The 18,656-nt window shown below is 35.0% G+C and overlaps 1 protein-coding gene across 6 annotated transcripts in view; it reads right to left on the reverse strand.

Annotated features, from left to right (window-relative positions):
• Positions 1-18,656, reverse strand: part of LOC132194806 (otoferlin) — a 49,176-nt gene that overhangs the window by 26,767 nt on the left and 3,753 nt on the right. For all 6 annotated transcript variants that reach the window (XM_059616315.1, XM_059616312.1, XM_059616313.1 and 3 more), the window contains exons 2-3: positions 10,133-10,191; positions 6,430-6,618 (exon numbers count right to left, since the gene is read on the reverse strand). In XM_059616315.1, coding sequence (XP_059472298.1) covers positions 6,430-6,618; positions 10,133-10,191 — 248 coding nt within the window. The remainder of the gene's footprint in view (positions 1-6,429; positions 6,619-10,132; positions 10,192-18,656) is intronic.

Consider the following 18,656-nt stretch of genomic DNA (forward strand, 5'->3'; position numbering starts at 1 on the left):
TATTTCTCACTCGAGAAGATTGTATAAGTAAATTTATAATTGAAACCAGAATGATGAAGATTGAATTACGAGTGAACTGAAAATGTTACTTTGAGAGATGTTATCTTTGTTGCTTTGATTTTTCGGATGATTATGTTTAGCATCAAATGTCCATTAATATATAAGAATTCTCAAATAATTAATCGCAAAGTTTGTACATAAGTCTTCCTTAAAAACGGTACTACAGAGGTGGTAAATTAAACAAAATTTAGTTTTCTACGAATTATTGCAACGAAGTACATTTTCATGGTATTTCATAATTGATAATTCTCACCCATGGTCAAAAATTGAATAAATATCCCTTCTAAATATTTCCCGTTTTCCAAAGAAATAAATCAGGAGTTATAAATAATTTGTCCCTCTCATCATTTCTATGCTAATCCATTTACAACTTGAAAAACAGGTTCATTTTTTCAAGATATTTCATTACCAATAATATAATATCAAATTTTTAATTGAAATTCCAGCGGCTTTTCCGATATATTGAACAATTTTACTCTGCACATTCCACGTTGTTAAATCAGGCGAGGTGCAATTTCTAACCCTGTGCGCACCCCTGGCATTTTTACATCTAATTTTATGAGCGCGCGCATTTAACGAGCCGCGAATCGATTTCCCATGTTTCCTTGTTCGCCCAGTTTCCACTATATTACGCTCTCTCGTGTGTAATATGCGTTTTTTTTTTTTTTGCATCGGTCTACATATATTAATTCGCGTGGAGCTCGGTGCAAGCATCCGTCGTCGGTCCCAATAGCAGAGCCCGGAATAATCTCTTTGGCGATAAAGCACGAAACTGGATTGTTTGCACTCAAGTGTCGCGCGCGCGTGCAACGGACTAGCGAATTAGCGAATGTTGTGTGGATGAAGACACGCACCGTGTGTGGTGAGAAGCACACGCAAATTTCTCTCGAGGGACCTCATATGAATGCTAAACCATTCGGAGAATGGCCGTGTTTTGTTCTTATTTGAATATGCAAATTCGCGGCCATTTCTCTATTTATTTAGCTTGGTGTGCAATTTACTTTTACTTTCCTAGAGAAATTCTGGTAATTTTTTATAGTAAATATAATATCACGAGGAAGGCAGAGAAGAAAACTGGAGAATAGGAAAAAAAATGTTTTCTCACGTAAAACTCAATCTTTCATGGTTCTTTGCAAGCAGAATAGAAATTATTGAACCTACTATGTGGAGAGAAATGTATGCAAACCGCAGAGCAACGATGTTTAGACAGTTGCCGATTTTAGTTAGTTCAGATCAGTACTCATCTTTACATTATAAAATTATTTGAAACAACGCAAGTTTAGTAATAAAAATATGTAATTTTGTCAAATCTAAAGAAGTTAAAAACTGAAAATGCAGATTAATTACTGATTTAATAGGGTATTTTATTTTCTTTTTTCTATTCAATAAACATACCTTTATTACAAATAAAGTCCTTCTCTTGTTCAGTTTTTTTTTTAAAAATAATGGAAGAAGAAAAAATACACGCTGCTCACATTTTATGAATATTGCAATTTGGAAAAACAACCTTTTTCCAGCATATACATTAATTATATGCAAATAAAGATGCGCTTTTAAATAGTATTAACTAAGTAAGTACAAATATATATTTTCCTGATGAGTGCGTCTGATGTAAAATAACAAACTTTCAAATGTGCCTCTGGGCTATATGACTACATTAAACCGGAAAAAAAAACATTTGAATTTATCAAACATACATATTTTTCGCACAGAGAACTGCGGAAAACATGAATTACAATTTAATTTGGTCAATTTGCTCACCAACTTGAAAACATTTTCTCTCATTCAACCAAGCGAGACCCAAAATAAATGAAAAAGGAAAACAAACACGTCGTCAGCTGACAAAAGCCACAATCACGCCATTCACTTGCGAGTTCCTAATAAAATGCGTCGGACCAAGTTTGAATATTCAACGCTCACGTACGAGTCTTTGTTCCATTTCTGCTTTTCCATTTGTTGCGCTCGCTTGGTGTGGCGATGAATTTATTATACATTCAGAGAACACCGGCCATTCCTCTGCAGCTGCGGCTGCGAAATGAATATTTAGTGTTCGGACGTTCTTCACTAAATATATGTATTTCGCATTTTCCGTGCTCGCTTTTCCTCTGAATTCGCACTGCGTGTTAATAATCTCCTCTATTTTTGGAACGTTTAATTGGGAAACATGCAGCGTGTTCCAAACCAGCAACGTGGGTCGGATCAAATTTGCCATCGGGAAGGAGATCGTGCGGTTCCACTTAACCTCGAGATTATGTGCCCGGGCAATTATCAAGTGCTCTTGAGCAGCAGGACCAGAAACTCGTCGTCGTCGTCGTAATCTTGGTACATCTTCCAGCCCATATAACCGGTCTTTGTCAACGCATATGTAAAGGAATTGCGCCAGACCCGCAACAAAAGGCAAACCCAAAGTTCCTTCCGCTGCTACTGCTGCTTTTATTAAACACGCGAAATTAGAAAAGGCAGAGGACCGTGAATGGGAGAGAAAAGAGAGTTTTTATGGCGAGAAGAATTTCACCCCCCAATTCGCTTTAATGTCGCCCTGGGAGATTGGCTGAATTGCTCGGCAAGCCCCGAGAAGATCTTTCTCGGTCGCAAAACTACTGCGATTATATAATGCGTAAAACTTAAGCGATCCAAAAGGAATTCGCATGTGCGTGAAAACAAGCAGAATTTACTTTACTTGCAAAAATTTTCGCGCTATGCAGGGTCAAATTGACTTTATGTTAATAATAAAATGTACCGAAATGTACTAAAGATATTTCTGGAGGTTTAATTTCAATCAATTATTACAGGATTTCAATATTAATTAAAATAATTTTTATGAGAAATTAATTATAAGAATAACCATTACCGACACACAAAAATGCTTTGTAAAAATTAGGAATACAACATAGATTGTTGAACGCGTTCGCATTTTAATTGTTTTGCAAGAATTTAATTGACTGTAGCATTATTTGTAATCATTTAATATTATACAAGAATTTTCTTTTGAAAATAATGAAATTGTATATTTAAATTAAATCATTTTAATATATTTAATAAAAAAAATTATAGTAATAAGCAGAATGTTTTAACCTCAATTTAAAATATCTCCAAGTAAAAATTTATTTTACACTATTAAGCCTATTAAGTAGACATAATTATTCTAAACATATGGATGTTGCGGTTGTGTAAGAAAAAACTCGTCTTTTTCATGTCGTGGTTTAACATATTTTACAAATTTTCGCCAAATTTTTTATGCTAAAAAGAAGATCAGTTTAATGAGTTTGCTTTATTGGTTGTTAAAAAAAGAAAAGTTTTTAAAACTCACGCAATTAATCTGGCTGCCTGGCTCACAACACCTGCAGCAAGTAAATAAAAAAAAATTGACATTCCCTCATAAAAATAACGGTCTGGTAAAACCAGACAGAAATATGAAAAAAAAAAAAAATGTATTCTCTCTACCATCTCTGCAAGTACAGGTAAAAATATCCAGCAGCGAGTAAAATTTTTCTACGCACTGAAAATGAATGGAGCTTTGCTCGTGTGATGCGAGGCACAATAATGGTAAAAAAAAAAAAAACACTTTGCATTAAACAAGCGCACGTCATAACAATACGAGAGAGCTTTTGCTACAATTCCATCAATTTTTGTGCGGTTGTTTTTCGCAACGCACATCCGCACGCATCACAATATGTACATATTTCGAGAGATAACGTTATTATCTTTTGGGCCCTTTTTTGCACCACTTTTCATATTATGTACCGTGGATTCCCAAGACAAAAAAAAAATAAACGTGTGCGAGGAGTGGTGTTGCGTCGACGAACGTCAAAACATTCGGTGTGGCAGAGCGGGCAAATTTATCGACCGGCCGTGCAAACTGGCTCTTTCGCACACACACACGCTCTTCCTTTCTCTTTCAGCTCCTCTGGAGACCCGACGAGTGTCAGAATGGAACAAAACCGGCTTCTTCTCGCCCAATCTGATTGCAGAAGGTAGAAGTACGAGCAAATATTGAAGCGCGTGACACAAAGAAAAGAATTACTAATTTTGCACCACCCTTTCTTCTCATCACTTTACTTTTTTGCACCACTTGTTATTGAGAAGTAAAGCTTTCTCTACAAACAAGCGATCGAAATCCAACAAAAAGTGGATTTGGTTTCCGTAATCTGGGGCTTTGGGCTCCACAAATTGGCGCATATATTGCTCGTGGCTCTCTTTCGCCCCGTGTTGCTTTGCAGCGAGTTAATGAGGTGCCCTACAAGAGGACTACTTGCACAAAGCCACCGTCATTACTCACACAAACTCTGGAAAACCACCCCGCATCCGCCCTCGCCGGAGTTTATTTTAGTCCCCACATCTCTGAAGTCCCTTAGGCTTGAATTTCATTGTTTTCAATGCTTGGCAAGCGGTTTTATTCCAAATAACTTGAGGAATAATATTAAAAAATTGAGAAAATTTTCCAATAATAAGCAAAATAACTTAAAATTATTCTATATACATATTTTGAAGGATAAATTAATTTGTAATTTTATAAAACCCTTGCCAGCGCAGTTTTGAAAAACTTGCAAATAATTTTCTTTCCTTCCATAAAAGTAGAAACAGAACAATAGATTTTAAAACAAATACCACGCAGTACCTGGCATTGTTTCGTGTTTTTGTTACTTTTTTTGCGTCTGCCAAGTTCCTTTTTTTCCTCCTGGAATTAGTATGCAACGTTCACATGCGAATGTTGGACCCTCGGGGGATGAACCGCACCCTTGTTTCCCCATTATGCTCCCTCATTTTTACCATTTTTGCTCGCTGCAGTCGCTGTCACGTGCCTCGGCAACAGGCCAAAAGGGCTGAGAGCGCAGCAGCTTTTGTTGGTGTGTTAATGGAATCCCGGCTGCAAATCACCCTCCCGTCCTTGTAATATTTTCATAAGAGTCCACTTTCGCGTCTGACATGAATTTCAAATTAGATATTCGTTCCCCTGCATTAACTTGAAGTCTCCAAGGAAAAGAGATCTTGGAAAAAAGCAAATTTAAAAATTTCCTTTAACGTGATAAATTTTTTATACCAGTAAAAAGTCACTTGATTTAATTATTAATACAAATAATAAAAATTAAAATGACGTACAGTTCCAAACAAAAAACGTCATTTCTATGACAATTCATTTTCATTTGTGCTCTTTGCAAAATTTATAAAATAGTTTAAGGAAAAAAAACCTCTTCCGCCAATTCAGTTGCAGTTAAAATAATGCTAGTTGGTAATGTTCAACAAACAAATTGCATAAAAATTGCATATTTATTTAAAAAGTATGTTATATTATTTAAAATTAAAATTAAGTTTGGTCTTATTATAAAATTTAAATGTATTAAAAGTTTGTGTTTTAATATGTTATATAATTGGCAGTTTGGCCGTATTTAAAAATTTGTGACTTGGTCAATTACGAAAATTTAATGACCAGATATTTCAAAAAAGTTCTAGGAGTAAGCAAATTTTCCAGAAGCTCATATTTGTATCTTTTGATTGGCGATGAAGAGCCTTTTGTAACTAAAATTAAGAACACATTTAATTTAAGTAGTAATAGAGCTTATGATGAGTTCCTGACACATATTCAATTATGAAAAGAACGAGATTTCAATGAAGAAATATACCAAACACCAGCAATGTTAAATAATAATTGGAAAAAGCCTTTGTTTAAAAATAGACATGTTCAGACCCGGTTTGCGATGCACGGATTTCATCATTGTATTTGTAAAGATAAAACTTTCCATACTGCGAGAGCAAATTGTGTATGTAAACTTTGTGATGAAAAGGAGATTTCCCAGTATCACCTCCTTAATTGTTCGAAAAGAGTAAAGTGAATATGCTACACTAGATAAAGATAAAACTTGAATTTTCAATTTCATTAATATTAATTTTAATTTTAGGTATATTTTATATGTATAACTTATCGATCAATACATGACGTTGTACACATTTGTGTTTAATAAAGACAATAATAATATAATTGAGCAAAAAAGAAAAATTTAATTATATAATTCCGAGATTTCTCTCAAAAAATTGACTGCAGGACAAATTTTGCCACAACTGATTTTCAAAAAATTCACCTTGTCAAAATAAGAATTTTAGCCAGTCTAATAGGAATATTTATTTTTGATATAAGCACAAGCCTTAAATTTATATGGCGAGACGAAAATTTTCCTCGTTCGTCAATAAAGAAAAGTTTTGGTAATCCAGTTAAAATATTTTGCTCCCGTCCAACTTTGCGGTGCAAGTGTATAAACCCAATTATACCCACACCATGATTCATAAGACCTTCGTCTTCCTTGCGAAGAATCCAATTTAAAAAGTTTCGCAGTAAACACGGAAAAGCAGAAACAGGGATGTATGTTTACTCACCGGTAGGGTTTTGGCGTTGTTATCAAGCAGCGAGTCCCTTAATGAGAGTTTGCCCTCCTTGACCACTTTTTGCAGGGGCACGATGTAGTGGCCGATGGAGCGGTCGGGCAAAAGTCGGCTGTGCAGCACCAAAGCCACGCTCACCGTCTCGTCCGGCTCGATGGGTCGCCCGATCGGCCACTCGAACAGCTGCAAAAGAAAAGTAGCAAATCAAATTTCGAGAAAGTTGCTTGCTCGGGATTAGAGACGAGAGCACGGAATCAAGAAATGGCGATGTTTCCCTTTGGGGGATTATCCTGGGTTTTATAAATGAATTTATACATGTGAAAAGTTTGTTCTTTTGGTTTAGGTGGTAATTATTAATCGTTATGTAGGAGAGTGGGAAGTTTGCGTTAAAAAGGGTTATCTGCTATCTTTGTGGTGGGAAATTTAAAGGTTTGATTAAATGTCACATGGCGTGTCTCGCTGCGAATATCAATTAATCTTGTCTGCAGCCTAAAATAACACGCAAATGCTTTCAAATTTCAGCATGTGTTAGGAACACAAAAAATGAGTTCTTGATTTGTCGGAAATGTATTATTTAGAGTTATATTTTCGTATTAATAAATCATGATTTGTTTATGGAAATGAAGAAATCGGGCTTGTCCTCGTTGCAAAACTTGTTTTTATTCAAAAATAAACCAGCTTAATGAAGACAGCCCGATTTCTTCATTTCCATGATCACCTTCCCGAATGTCAACTTCTTCAAAAAAATTATTTGGTTAATTTGTAAGTTGTGTAAATATGCATGACACGAACAAATATATAAAGAAAATTTAAGGAATAAATTATAAGTTGATAAAAATTGATCACACAATTAAATTAGATTGCATATTTTGTGTAATGCAATTTCTGTAAAATATATTAAAATTATAAACTCAGACATAAAAATTGGAAAATTTTATTTGTATGAAACTTCATCACACTTCATCAGAATCATTGAGATCTGGGTTAAGATGACTTGCTGTGTTTGTAAAAAATGCACCAAATTTTTTAAAAATTTCAAATTTGTAGCTTCTTATTTTAAGTTTGAACGAGCTGGTTCAACATTCAGTAAAATTTGATGATTTTATCGATTTTGTTTTTAATCCTCTATAATCCGATGTAAATTTCTCTGATATAAATATTAGATTTTCTCTTGAGAATAAAAAAAAAAAAAATCAATGCCTGTAAGTAAGTAAAGTTCACCTCATGGTCCTCTCTGTCATTCTCTTTACTTTGTGCGTAATTGTGCCTGCTAATTCGAACCGCAAGAACAAGAGGGTTGACGTGAAGCGTGCACAAGGTGTCGTTTTAAGAACGCGAGAGAGAGCCCCTGTGAGGAGTTACGAGTTACACAACACATGGAAGGAAATCTTTGCCACGACTCTGTTGGAGCAAAAGTGTGCCCGAGGCGGTGCGCACAGCACCACCGACCAACACGCGCCGTGGAATATTTAATTTGAGGCCGCGAGCTCAATTCCAGCGCCAAAATTCGCCAAGTGTGTTTGCTTTTTAACTCGATTTGCAAACCTAATTGCAAACGCCAATGGGATAGGAAACATTTCAAATAATTAAATCAATTTATTTCGTCGGCTCACAAAGTAATTTAAATTCCATTTATTGCAATCGGAATTTCACTGTGTTTCATCTGATGTTGAACTAATGGAAATATTTAGCCGTTTTTTCAATTATAATAACACGGATGTCTTTCTTGATTGGGAACCTTTTCAATCTCTCAATAAATAAAACTCTTTTGATGAAGATTTATAATTTACACTAAAACGCCTAAGGTGTGTAGCTTTGTGTATTTAATTTTTGATTATGAAAGCATTTGAAGTTTTTAAATCAACAATATTATTAATTACAAATTTTATTTAAGATGTTTTTCTGTAATTGTTTTAAATTCAGAAATATAATATGAAATGCGTTAAAATATTAAAAATGTATATTATAAAAAATATAATTATTTTTAATAATTTTAAAAATATTTAATTTTTATTTTTTTGTTTGTAACTTAAATAAATTTTTTATACTTGAGCTGCTTCATAATTTTCATTTCAATAAAAATTCTCAACAATCACCTTTGTAATGTTGAGAGGAATCAGATTTACCCCTTTTCCTAACTAATGAAGCAATATCTTGATCCGCCACAGTCGCCTTATATTGGATCGCTCCCTGAGGAGTGACAAATTTTCCATTCATTACGTGGCCTGCCTGTTGAATCTGCAAGGCCGTGTGGCCGCTTGGGACTGGGCGAAAAGCTTCCTTTTCACTTTGCCTCACACTACCCTAGCTGCAGACATTAACTTCAACGGAACCTCCGAACGCGCCCATAATACAAATTTACATCGCATATATACTTTCTTTCGGTGTTAAAAATTTACTCGTGCTCTGATTTAAAACCTCTCTTTAGTCCGTTCTTGGCAAAACAGAAGGAAAATCAATAAAAACGTTACTTGCAAGCTTGCGAAAAGACTGCGCACTGGTGGTGTTAATGAGCGCCGAAAGTCCAAAGCTCTTCAGAACTCTCTTGAAAAAAAGAGCTACGTTAGCAGAGCAGATTTTGTAAAGGCTTTAAAAATCCAATCCAGTCAACGTCAACACCACACAAGCAATTTTTACGGCGTCAATGACGTTGATAAAGTTAAAAGATTATGTTAAAATTGTTCAGAAATGAAACTACTTAAAATAAAATAGTAAAATTTTTTAAGAAGTTGACACTCGAGGAGATGATCATGGAAATGAAGCGATCGGGCTTTTCCTCAATGCAGAAAATTGTTTTTATTCCGTGACCGAAACTGGTAGATAAAAACAATTTTTGGGGGCCCATAATATGTCTGAAATAATTGTGTCCGAATCCGGAAAAATAAAGTGTCCGAAAATAATGTGTCCGAAATATTTTTGTCCGAATTTTTTCAAAATTTTCTCTGAAAATACTTCATCCGAATTTTTTTCTCCGAAAAATGGTTCATCCGAAATTAAACTGTCCGAAATTGAGTAGTATGGTAATGCATAGTATTCTTATTTATTTCATTCACAGCCCGTTAAAAATAACGTTTGTCACAGAGTTCCAGATTCAGTCGATGTTATTACTTTGGGACAAAATTATTTCGGACACATTAAGGCCCCTCACAATTTTCTGCAACGAGGAAAAGCATGATCGCTTCATTTCCATAAATTGTTTTATTATTTATTATTATCTGCGACAGCTATTGTCTTACAATTAGAAAAAAGAAAATAAATCAGGATATTTCAGAAACAAAAACAAAAGAATTTTAATAAAACTCAATAGATTGAAACTTCAATATTAATCGAAAGAAAGCATATTAATGAGAAAATGCTAGCGGCGAATATTAAAATTTAACTGATTTATGTCTGGAAATCGGTTTTCACTAACAAAAAATTTAATTTAAACGCTGCATTTTATAATCAATTTCTTCCCTCGGAGAAATTACTTGATTTTGAATAAATATTGGCTCATTTTTGACAGGCGGTGAGAACAAAGCCAAATTATGAACCGTGATGAGGACGACGTCAAGGAAGGATTTTAAAACGGCTTTCCTTCCATAATTCACGAAGGGGAGCGCGCGCGGAAATTCTCGTAAATAATAGAGGCGCAGAGGTCGAGCGGGCGAGATGAAATGTGACGTCACTTTATATTTCGAGCTGGAATATAACGTACCTGGTCCAAAGTTTGCAGGTCGCCCGAGTCGGTCATGAGCCGTGAGGTGTGCGCCACTCCTGCAACAAAAAGAGGCTTTTAATTAAAGACCAACGCCGCTTCAGAATCATGACAAAACCAACTCGCTTTTCCGCGGGATTTGTTTATTTTTTCACCCCGGAAAAAGAGAGCTTAAAAATGAGCCTTTGAACTTGGGCCTTTGTGAAATGAACGCGTCACCCCAGTCTGGCCGTCACGGGAAATAATATTAAGTAAATTGTGTTTTGTGGTAGGTTTGCGTGTCAAAATTATTTCAAAGTGGAAATTGAGCTTTGATGTAAATTTTATAATTATGCACGCAACCGGCTATACCCGATTTTAAATTTATTTGTGAATAATTTGCAGCGAAATACAAAGTTTTTATCTTTAAAGATTGATTTTCCTTTAGTATTGCATTCATTTCCTTCCATTAAGAATTCGTGGTTCAGAGCTTCAGTAATTATGCAACCTGCGAAAATAGAATCAGCACGCGCAGAGAATTTCAAGACTATTTTAATTTAATTGCAACTATTACAATATGGGCCTTGATTCTACCCTAACATATGCGTAAATGAAACAAAAATTAAATTGTCTTTGTTGCGCGGGTTGCATAAGTGGAAAATTTCACTGCTGATAATAAAAGATTGAATTTTACTCAAAATTATCACCTGTTGCAGTTGGATTTTATTGCAAAATTGAGCAATCAGACTGAAATCAGTAAAGCTTTTCTTCCAAGACCCTGCACGAAAATTATGGAATATCATGTTCGTTTACATTATATTTTTTTATTGAAATTTTGTTTAAATTAAAATAAAATATGTCTTGGAATTTTTTTATTTATAGAAATAACTCTATCTAGAGGAGAATAATTTATACTGAACCCATCAATATCGAAATTATTGCATTTAGAAAAAATGGTTTTCAACTTTTGAACCAAATAATAAGTGTAAAATCAGATTAGTTTTGATTTAAAACGACAAAAGAATTTTCTAGTTCTGAGAGTTTCAATTAATAATTACGTGTAAAAATAAGCCAATGTAAAACAGACTCCGGACATTTAATTAATTACAGCTTAAATTAGTCTTGAATTACTCGAGTTGTCAGATCCTACAGTTGTACTAAATGGTATGAATGTGCTGTTGCCATAAGCTAATGAGGTGTGAAGCTTTTTGCTCTTTCACGAGAGCCAGTCGGTTCCTCTTAAGAGAATCCAGCGGCCTAATTAATATTCAGCCAATTAGCCACATCTGTGTGTCCGTTGCTTAGCAGTTGAAGCGGAGAGTAAATTGCCCCGCTTCAGCTCCAATTCTTTGCGATGGACTGCAGATGCGCAGGTTGCGCGCGAATTTCGATGCACAAAGCCCCGAACGGGGAAAAGGTCGCTGCGACGAGAGACGCTGCATGAATGACTAGCGAAGCGTGTATTTGCTCGCCTCAAACGCAAGCTCCATCTCCGTGGGGGATTGAAACGGGGATGGAACGAGCACAGAGGGTTTCGAATGGCAACAACAAACTTCCAGCCAAATAGATTTCCAGAGCATAGCAAATTATTGCGACTTTTGAGAGCTCACGTAAATTTGAAGAAGCTCGTCTTGCTCGAAAATAAGCAATGCTCTGCTGGTTCATCATTTTTACCCCTCAAAACTTCAAATTTTTTGACAAACAATTTCAAAAAGTCCAATATTTAAAGATCCTCTCCGGTCATTTGTATTGCTCTCGATTCTAAAAGATTGATAAATTTTGAGTTTATCTTGTGAAAACGATGTGAAAATTCCAAAACGTTGCGTCGCAATCAAAAGAAAATCGAAATACTAGTGATTCGCGCGAAAAACGTGTGAGAATTGAGTAGCCAATCAGATCCATCAGTTTTGTACAAAACCTGCAGGATTTGGTCACATTGGCGCTGCGATCGCTGATTTTGCCACTGATGCCGCACGGCGCTGTGCAGAAAACGGTAAAATCAGCGATCGCAGCGCCAATGTGACCAAATCCTGCAGGTTTTGTACAAAACTGATGGATCTGATTGGCTACTCAATTCTCACACGTTTTTCGCGCGAATCACTCGTAATTCGATTTTCTTTTGATAGCGACGTAACGTTTTGGAATTTTCGCATCGTGTTTTCACAAGATATACTCAAAATTTATCAATCTTTTAGAATCGAGAGCAATACAAATGACCGGAGAGGATCTTCTTTAATCGTGATCAAAATGACTTGAAAACGCTATTTTGTTACTGTTTGCTGTCTAAATATTTATTGGGGAAGACAAATTTCTTGAAAAATTATAATTTTTAAACAAAAATAACATGAGTTTTTTTTTAATCTTCTTTGTCAACAGATCTTCATATAATTATTATTACAAAATTCTGAACGAAACCTTACATATAATACAAAATTTTAGTCTGAAAATTATTTCATAATTCAAAAGTAAATTTATTAGATTTTCATGAAGTTGTTCTTGAATTCAATAGTAAATTTATCACTTATTTTATCTTGAAATTTTTTAAAACTCACTAGGGTCCCTGAACGTTCGCTAAGTGAAAATTTCCCCGTACGCTGGGAATGTCCCTCCGGAGAAATACATTTAATAGAAATATATATAAATTTGGCCTTCTTCCAACGCACACACCCTCTCACTCATCCTATTACCCTTTTCGTTCTCACATTGAGCTCTTAATCAGTCGCACAAAAGCTACTAAGGAATTTTCCGGTTCCTTCTCTCGACACAGAGGTGAAATAATGAAGATAAAGCACGTTTGAAGAGACTCTGCCGTCGAATACATAGGAAATTGCTTTTCGTCTACTTTCCAGGCTCCCACAATCCAACGGAGGTGCCGAGCCCTGGGCTAGAAAACTTCATCACGCAAAGCTTCCTTTTTGCATCATAATAAAATAAACTACATTTTCCTTCTCTTTCCATTCACGAAAAACTCAAACTTCACTTTTTCCGCAGGTTTTTTTACAACTTGACGACTATGCAAGGATTTTCCTTTTAGTTTTTTTTTTCGACGTCGGTGATGGATGGACGAAATTTGCTCGCTTGTTTTCCCCAGGAGAGCGTCAATTAACAAGGTAGACTGACTAATGCTCCGTGCGTGGTTTTTGCTTTTTTGTCGCCGGAACGCACAACAAACATGTTCACAAATGTGACGCAGACCTGCTGCAAGAGCGGCTTTAAACCGGGTTTTGGTCCAGAGCGTTGAATAATTAGACACGTTTGAAACCAGCATTCGCTCAAATCAGCTTACGATTTACACATACCCGCTGGGAACAAAAAAACACACTCAATCAAATCAGATTTGTAGTTTCAAGCCAAATTAATTTGTTTTTAATTATTTATTAATTATTCTTTATTAATTTCTTGCAAAATAAAAATGTGTTGGTTTAAATAGAAGGCAAATTAAGTAGAATTTATAGCAATGTTGACTAGTTATTAAAAGAGTTAATTAAATTTTATTTGCTTTAATAAAGTGGTACATGTTTTTAATTCACAAATTTATTATTGCTAATTTTTAATTATTTACAAGTTTTTTTTAATTATAATAATTTTTAATTTTTTTATACGTACATACATAAAGTATATTTTTATCAAAATATGTAAAATATAACAAAACAATAAATTTAATTTATAAAATTAGAATCATTATATAATTATGTATAAACAATCCTTCTTGAATTAAAATTCTATCTTTACTCAAAATAGCTTTTAATCTGAATAAACCATTTTCATCTTGAATTTATTCCTCAAGCGTTTTTCTCTCCTCACATTTGAACCCGTTAAAAAACGCTCAACGTCTCGTTTGTCGTTTTTCGCTCTCTCTTTCGTGACACGGTGCGCGTCAGTGTGGAAAATTCGTCCCCCGCGTTTCGCCAATTTGTCAGTCAATAACACGCATTTACATTAATCATGCATTCGCGGCCGTAGCAACCAATTACTCGGAATTTGACGTACGTGTATATAGGGCTGCACCCCTCGCGCCACGACGAAATAACAACACGAAAAGGGAGAACGAGAGCAACAAATGCATGCAAATGCGGCGACAGCCACGCACCCCAGTTCCAGCCCGTTACCGTAAGTAATAACCACGTGTTGCGAATGACAAGTTAAGTCTGCTGGCAGAAAACCACAAAAGCAGTTACGTGGATCCGTCGGGTCTCAAGTAAAAAGAAATAAAAGTTGGTAGCACATAAAAAGGATATAAAATTTTCAAATTGTTGATGGAGTATAAATTCTATGAAGCAAAATAATATTTTTTATATTTTAAATATGCTATAAAAGATATTATGTAGTTAAATATTTTATCCGAATACAACAAGAAAAACCAAATTTATTTATATAGTAATTAAAAATATTCAACCAGCTTTGATAATTAAATTTGTTTCATCTGATTGAAAGAAAAACTAGACCTCAATTGTAAATTGCTTTACTATCAAGATCTTCTTCTATACCTAAAGAAACCCCAGAAAACACTCCAGGACAAACTTTTTCATCCCTTCTTCTTCTCTCTGTCATTTTTCTTCCACAAGTTGCTCCACGAGCCGGAATGCTGGGCCTCACCGATAAAAATAAATTTCCACACCACCAGCACACTTTCTTTTTTTTCTTGTGCAGTCCATCAACACCTCTGATGAAGTGGAAAACAAAAATCGAGTTTGCAAATAGCCCGAATCGCTCAAAGACCCCTGCTGAGGCAGATAATTTGCTCTTATTGATTTCCAGCACTTTTCCACTTGTTTCACGTGCTCTCGAGAAAATAAATAAATAAAAAACGCATTCCCTCTTTCTCTCTGCATGCTTCAACAAGCAACTCTCTTCTTTCCAAAAAGACAAGAAATTGCCCTCGTCTGGAAAGACGGCGTTATTTGAATCAAATAAGAAAGGAACAGAAGGAAAGGGAAATTGAAGGTTTCCAGCCTATAAAATCAATTCGTACCGTTTTAAAAATCCACTATCAAAGTTTTCTCATTTGAGATGAGGAACGACCATAAATTGATGGAGAAATAAAAGTCTTTTTTATTGTATATAACGCGAAGAGAAATTTAATTAATGAATTCGTCCTCAATTTTCCTTGCTCATAAAACAGTTATTGAAAGTCTTGGGGCAATTTTTTAATTTTATAAATATAAAATATATTGACAATTAATAATTTAAAAAAAAAAATGTATCTATTAGAAAGAGAAACTGTTTTCTTTTATTCTCTTATAAAAGGTATAGTTTTCACTTTTACTGTATAATTATTATATTTTCTATACTTTTTGCTTTAAAAATCAGGCGAATGGGAAGTGTTTGATTAGATAGAGTGGTTTGGGATGGAAATGAATTTTTACAGAAAACGTACGATTTCTCGTGGCGTTTCAATTTCAAGATGCTCTCGGTCCAGCGCTCCCGCAGAGGCTGGCCGGATCTCCCCCTGAATGAAAATGTATGTATGTGAAAAAGCTCTCGCCAAAACGCGGCCTCATCTTTTAAAAAGCGAGACTCCCCCATTATACCCCCAGAGCAAGCAGAGAGAAATGACGCAGCGCTGGAAATGCCATCAGAGGGCATAAAAAAGAGAAAAGAAGCAGCGAGCCAATGTTTGTCTATTTTTTCTCATAAAAAGTTGAGTTGTTCTCCACGACTTTTCACTGCAGTGGATTACGTTCCACTCATTTCTCACGGTTTTTAGAAATATTTCAACTATTCTCCTCAACTCAACAAGGTTCTGTACATTTTTTTTTTAATCAGAAAATTGATAGTATTTCAGAGTTTCCTTTCCAATTAATTTGAATTCTGCAGCCTTTATAGAGTAAAATCAATAATGAAATTTCGCATTTGTCAACATTTAATTCAAAAATTTTATTGTAATTCAAATGATTCAGGTTAAAAAGATTCGATGAAATTAAAAGTGACCAATTTGTACAATCTAATTCTATTTTGTTTCCAATTTAGTTACTCATTTGAGCAACACCGGATCATGAGATTTTTTGATTATTATATTACCCAAATAATAATACTATATAATTTTTTTAAAGACTGCAGCCTCTAATGCAAGCTCCATTGTGCATAATTAGCGTTCAATGTGAATGACAGTTACGGAAGACAAGCGTATATTTTTTTTAAACCTGTCATAAACTTACAAAGATGAAAATAATATTGTTTAAAATCAAAAACTTATAAGTGAAAAAAAGCGTTACATAATAATTAATTATAATGTTATATTAAATTGTTTAATAAAAAAATGTTTTCTTTTATCATAAAATATGATGAGCATGAAAATTAATATTAACAATAAAAAAAAATTACTGTCTATTGTTACATAAAAATTTATTTTTCATTTTGTATACTAAATTTTCCTCCTCCCTTACTCCTTATATTATCTTATTGCAAAACTTTTCAAGTTTTCAACAGATAAAGCGTTCCCAAAACACTTTAAAGGGGCACAGGGTGGAAGTCGAAATAGAGATAGAGTGCATGATTGGCACTCGGCTGCAGATTAAGCAAATGATATGCACAGGCAGAGTTGCAAAACGAGAGAGGCCGCACCAGTCTCAGGAGATATGTCTCGTGACGTCAATGCAGTATACTCCGTTCTCTCTCTCGCACTTTATTCACAATGAAAAGTACACACACGCACACACGCTGTTGCGTCGCGAACGCACGCAACCTCCTTTCGTTTTCGCATCAAAGGAGCTGCGGTTTTTGTTCGCCGCTTTTCGCCGAGAGGATGAATTGCGGGCGGAAAATTGCTCATCAGGGAATTGCCACGAGAAAAGTCCTTCAGCATTTGAAATGAAATGGTGCATATTAATTGAAAAAGTTGGCGGTTCATATATTTGTAATGAAAATCTGGATGAAGCACTTATGAATGAAATTTCATTAAGTTCTTTTAATTTCCATCTTTAATAAATTGCTCTACTTTTACGTAGAAAAGGGAATTTCAGAAATTTATGATAAAAAATTATTTGCATGCGAACATAAATCCCCAATGCAGCCTGCTTATGATGAGAATTCATATTATAATTCATCGTGCGCTAATTTGGATATTTATGATGCCCCCGTTGTTGGTACATAAATTATCATCAACGCCCCAAGAGGCTAAGAAACTTTGCTCCTGTTCTGCAGGTGCAGTAATTCACTCAAATAAGACACAAATTCCACCTAATTCCATACAAAAGCGATCCCAATATTAAAAGATGAGATGGTCAATTATAAAGATTGGGCGCACCCATGTTGTCTTCAATAGCTGGAGTTTTCAAGACACCAAATTGCAGGGAATTTATTCTTCGTATGGTGGTTGGATTTTAAAATGATTAGAAAAATAATTACATAGTAAAATTGCTTAAAATATAATGAAATTTCTTATTAATTTAATGATCTTCCAAAAAACTACTCCAATTTTTTTGTATTCAAATTTCCATTTTGTTAGAGAAAATTTCAAATTTCTTTAATAAAACTCACTTAATAATACAAAATATGAAATTTTTAAATCAGGTTTTATAATTATTGTTTCGTCCCACTTTGTTGCGAATCACACGTGCGTGAGTTTTCCTTTCCTTTCAAACAAAATTCTGGCTCTCAATCTCGACAGGTGAATCGTACGCAGATTTCTCAGTTCTGCTTTTCCTTTCACTGCTGCAGGCGGCGAGGAATATCAACTTTCCAATGTCATACAGATCTCATTCCCCGCAGAGGGAAGACGAGCGAAAGCCCCCGAGAGGCAATTTTGATTAAGGTATCGGTCGGATCACAATTCAAAATTTCCGTCCGCCACTCCGCGAACTCCAAATCCAATAAGAAGTGACGAGAGCAAAACTTATTCCCGAAAATTGGTCTCCATTATTTTACCGCCAGTCCTTTTTCCTCGTTGGAGCTTTAGAAACACTTTTTTTCCAAGTAATTCCCAGATTGATCAGAATTTAACAAAAAAAAGCTTAAAGTTATCTCGAAAGTAGAGAAAAAAAATCCACACAGCCTTGGGAATTTCCTGTGCAGGCAAACAAACTGTTTCGCAAAAAGCTGGGCTTGGTGCGATTTAAATAATTTATGACGGTGGCGCACACAAAGTGTTCGCTTTACACGCTGCACACAAACATGAATGCAGCCCCGGTTTGGAAAAAGCGATTAAATCAGTCAAAAGCGAAATGTTTGTGGTTCGGGAAAAGTGTGTGTACACATGCCATTAACGAATCACAGCTCACTCCCGGCGTTCAATGTACCATCGATCGACCTTCAGCAGAATTACCTTTTGCTTTTGTAACTTTATTAATTGGTAGCGGAAATATTTGTATAATATTTCAGAATATTATTATGGAAACAAGTCGGAAGCATTGATTTATACTACACGCACAACACCGATGCCCTGCAGGTGAGTATAACCAGCAGGAGCTTTATTGAAACTTTTCTGGAAAAATACATCTGGAGCATGTAAATAAAAATATATAGAGCTCCACAAGAAAAGTTAAATCAAATGAAGGGGAAAAAAAGCACAAGTCGATTGCCTCGTGCTATTTGATTAATTGAAAAA

This window comes from Neocloeon triangulifer, unplaced genomic scaffold, assembly GCF_031216515.1.
Source record: "Neocloeon triangulifer isolate White Clay Creek 2 clone unplaced genomic scaffold, ASM3121651v1 ptg000008l, whole genome shotgun sequence".
Taxonomy (NCBI): Eukaryota; Metazoa; Arthropoda; class Insecta; order Ephemeroptera; family Baetidae; genus Neocloeon; species Neocloeon triangulifer.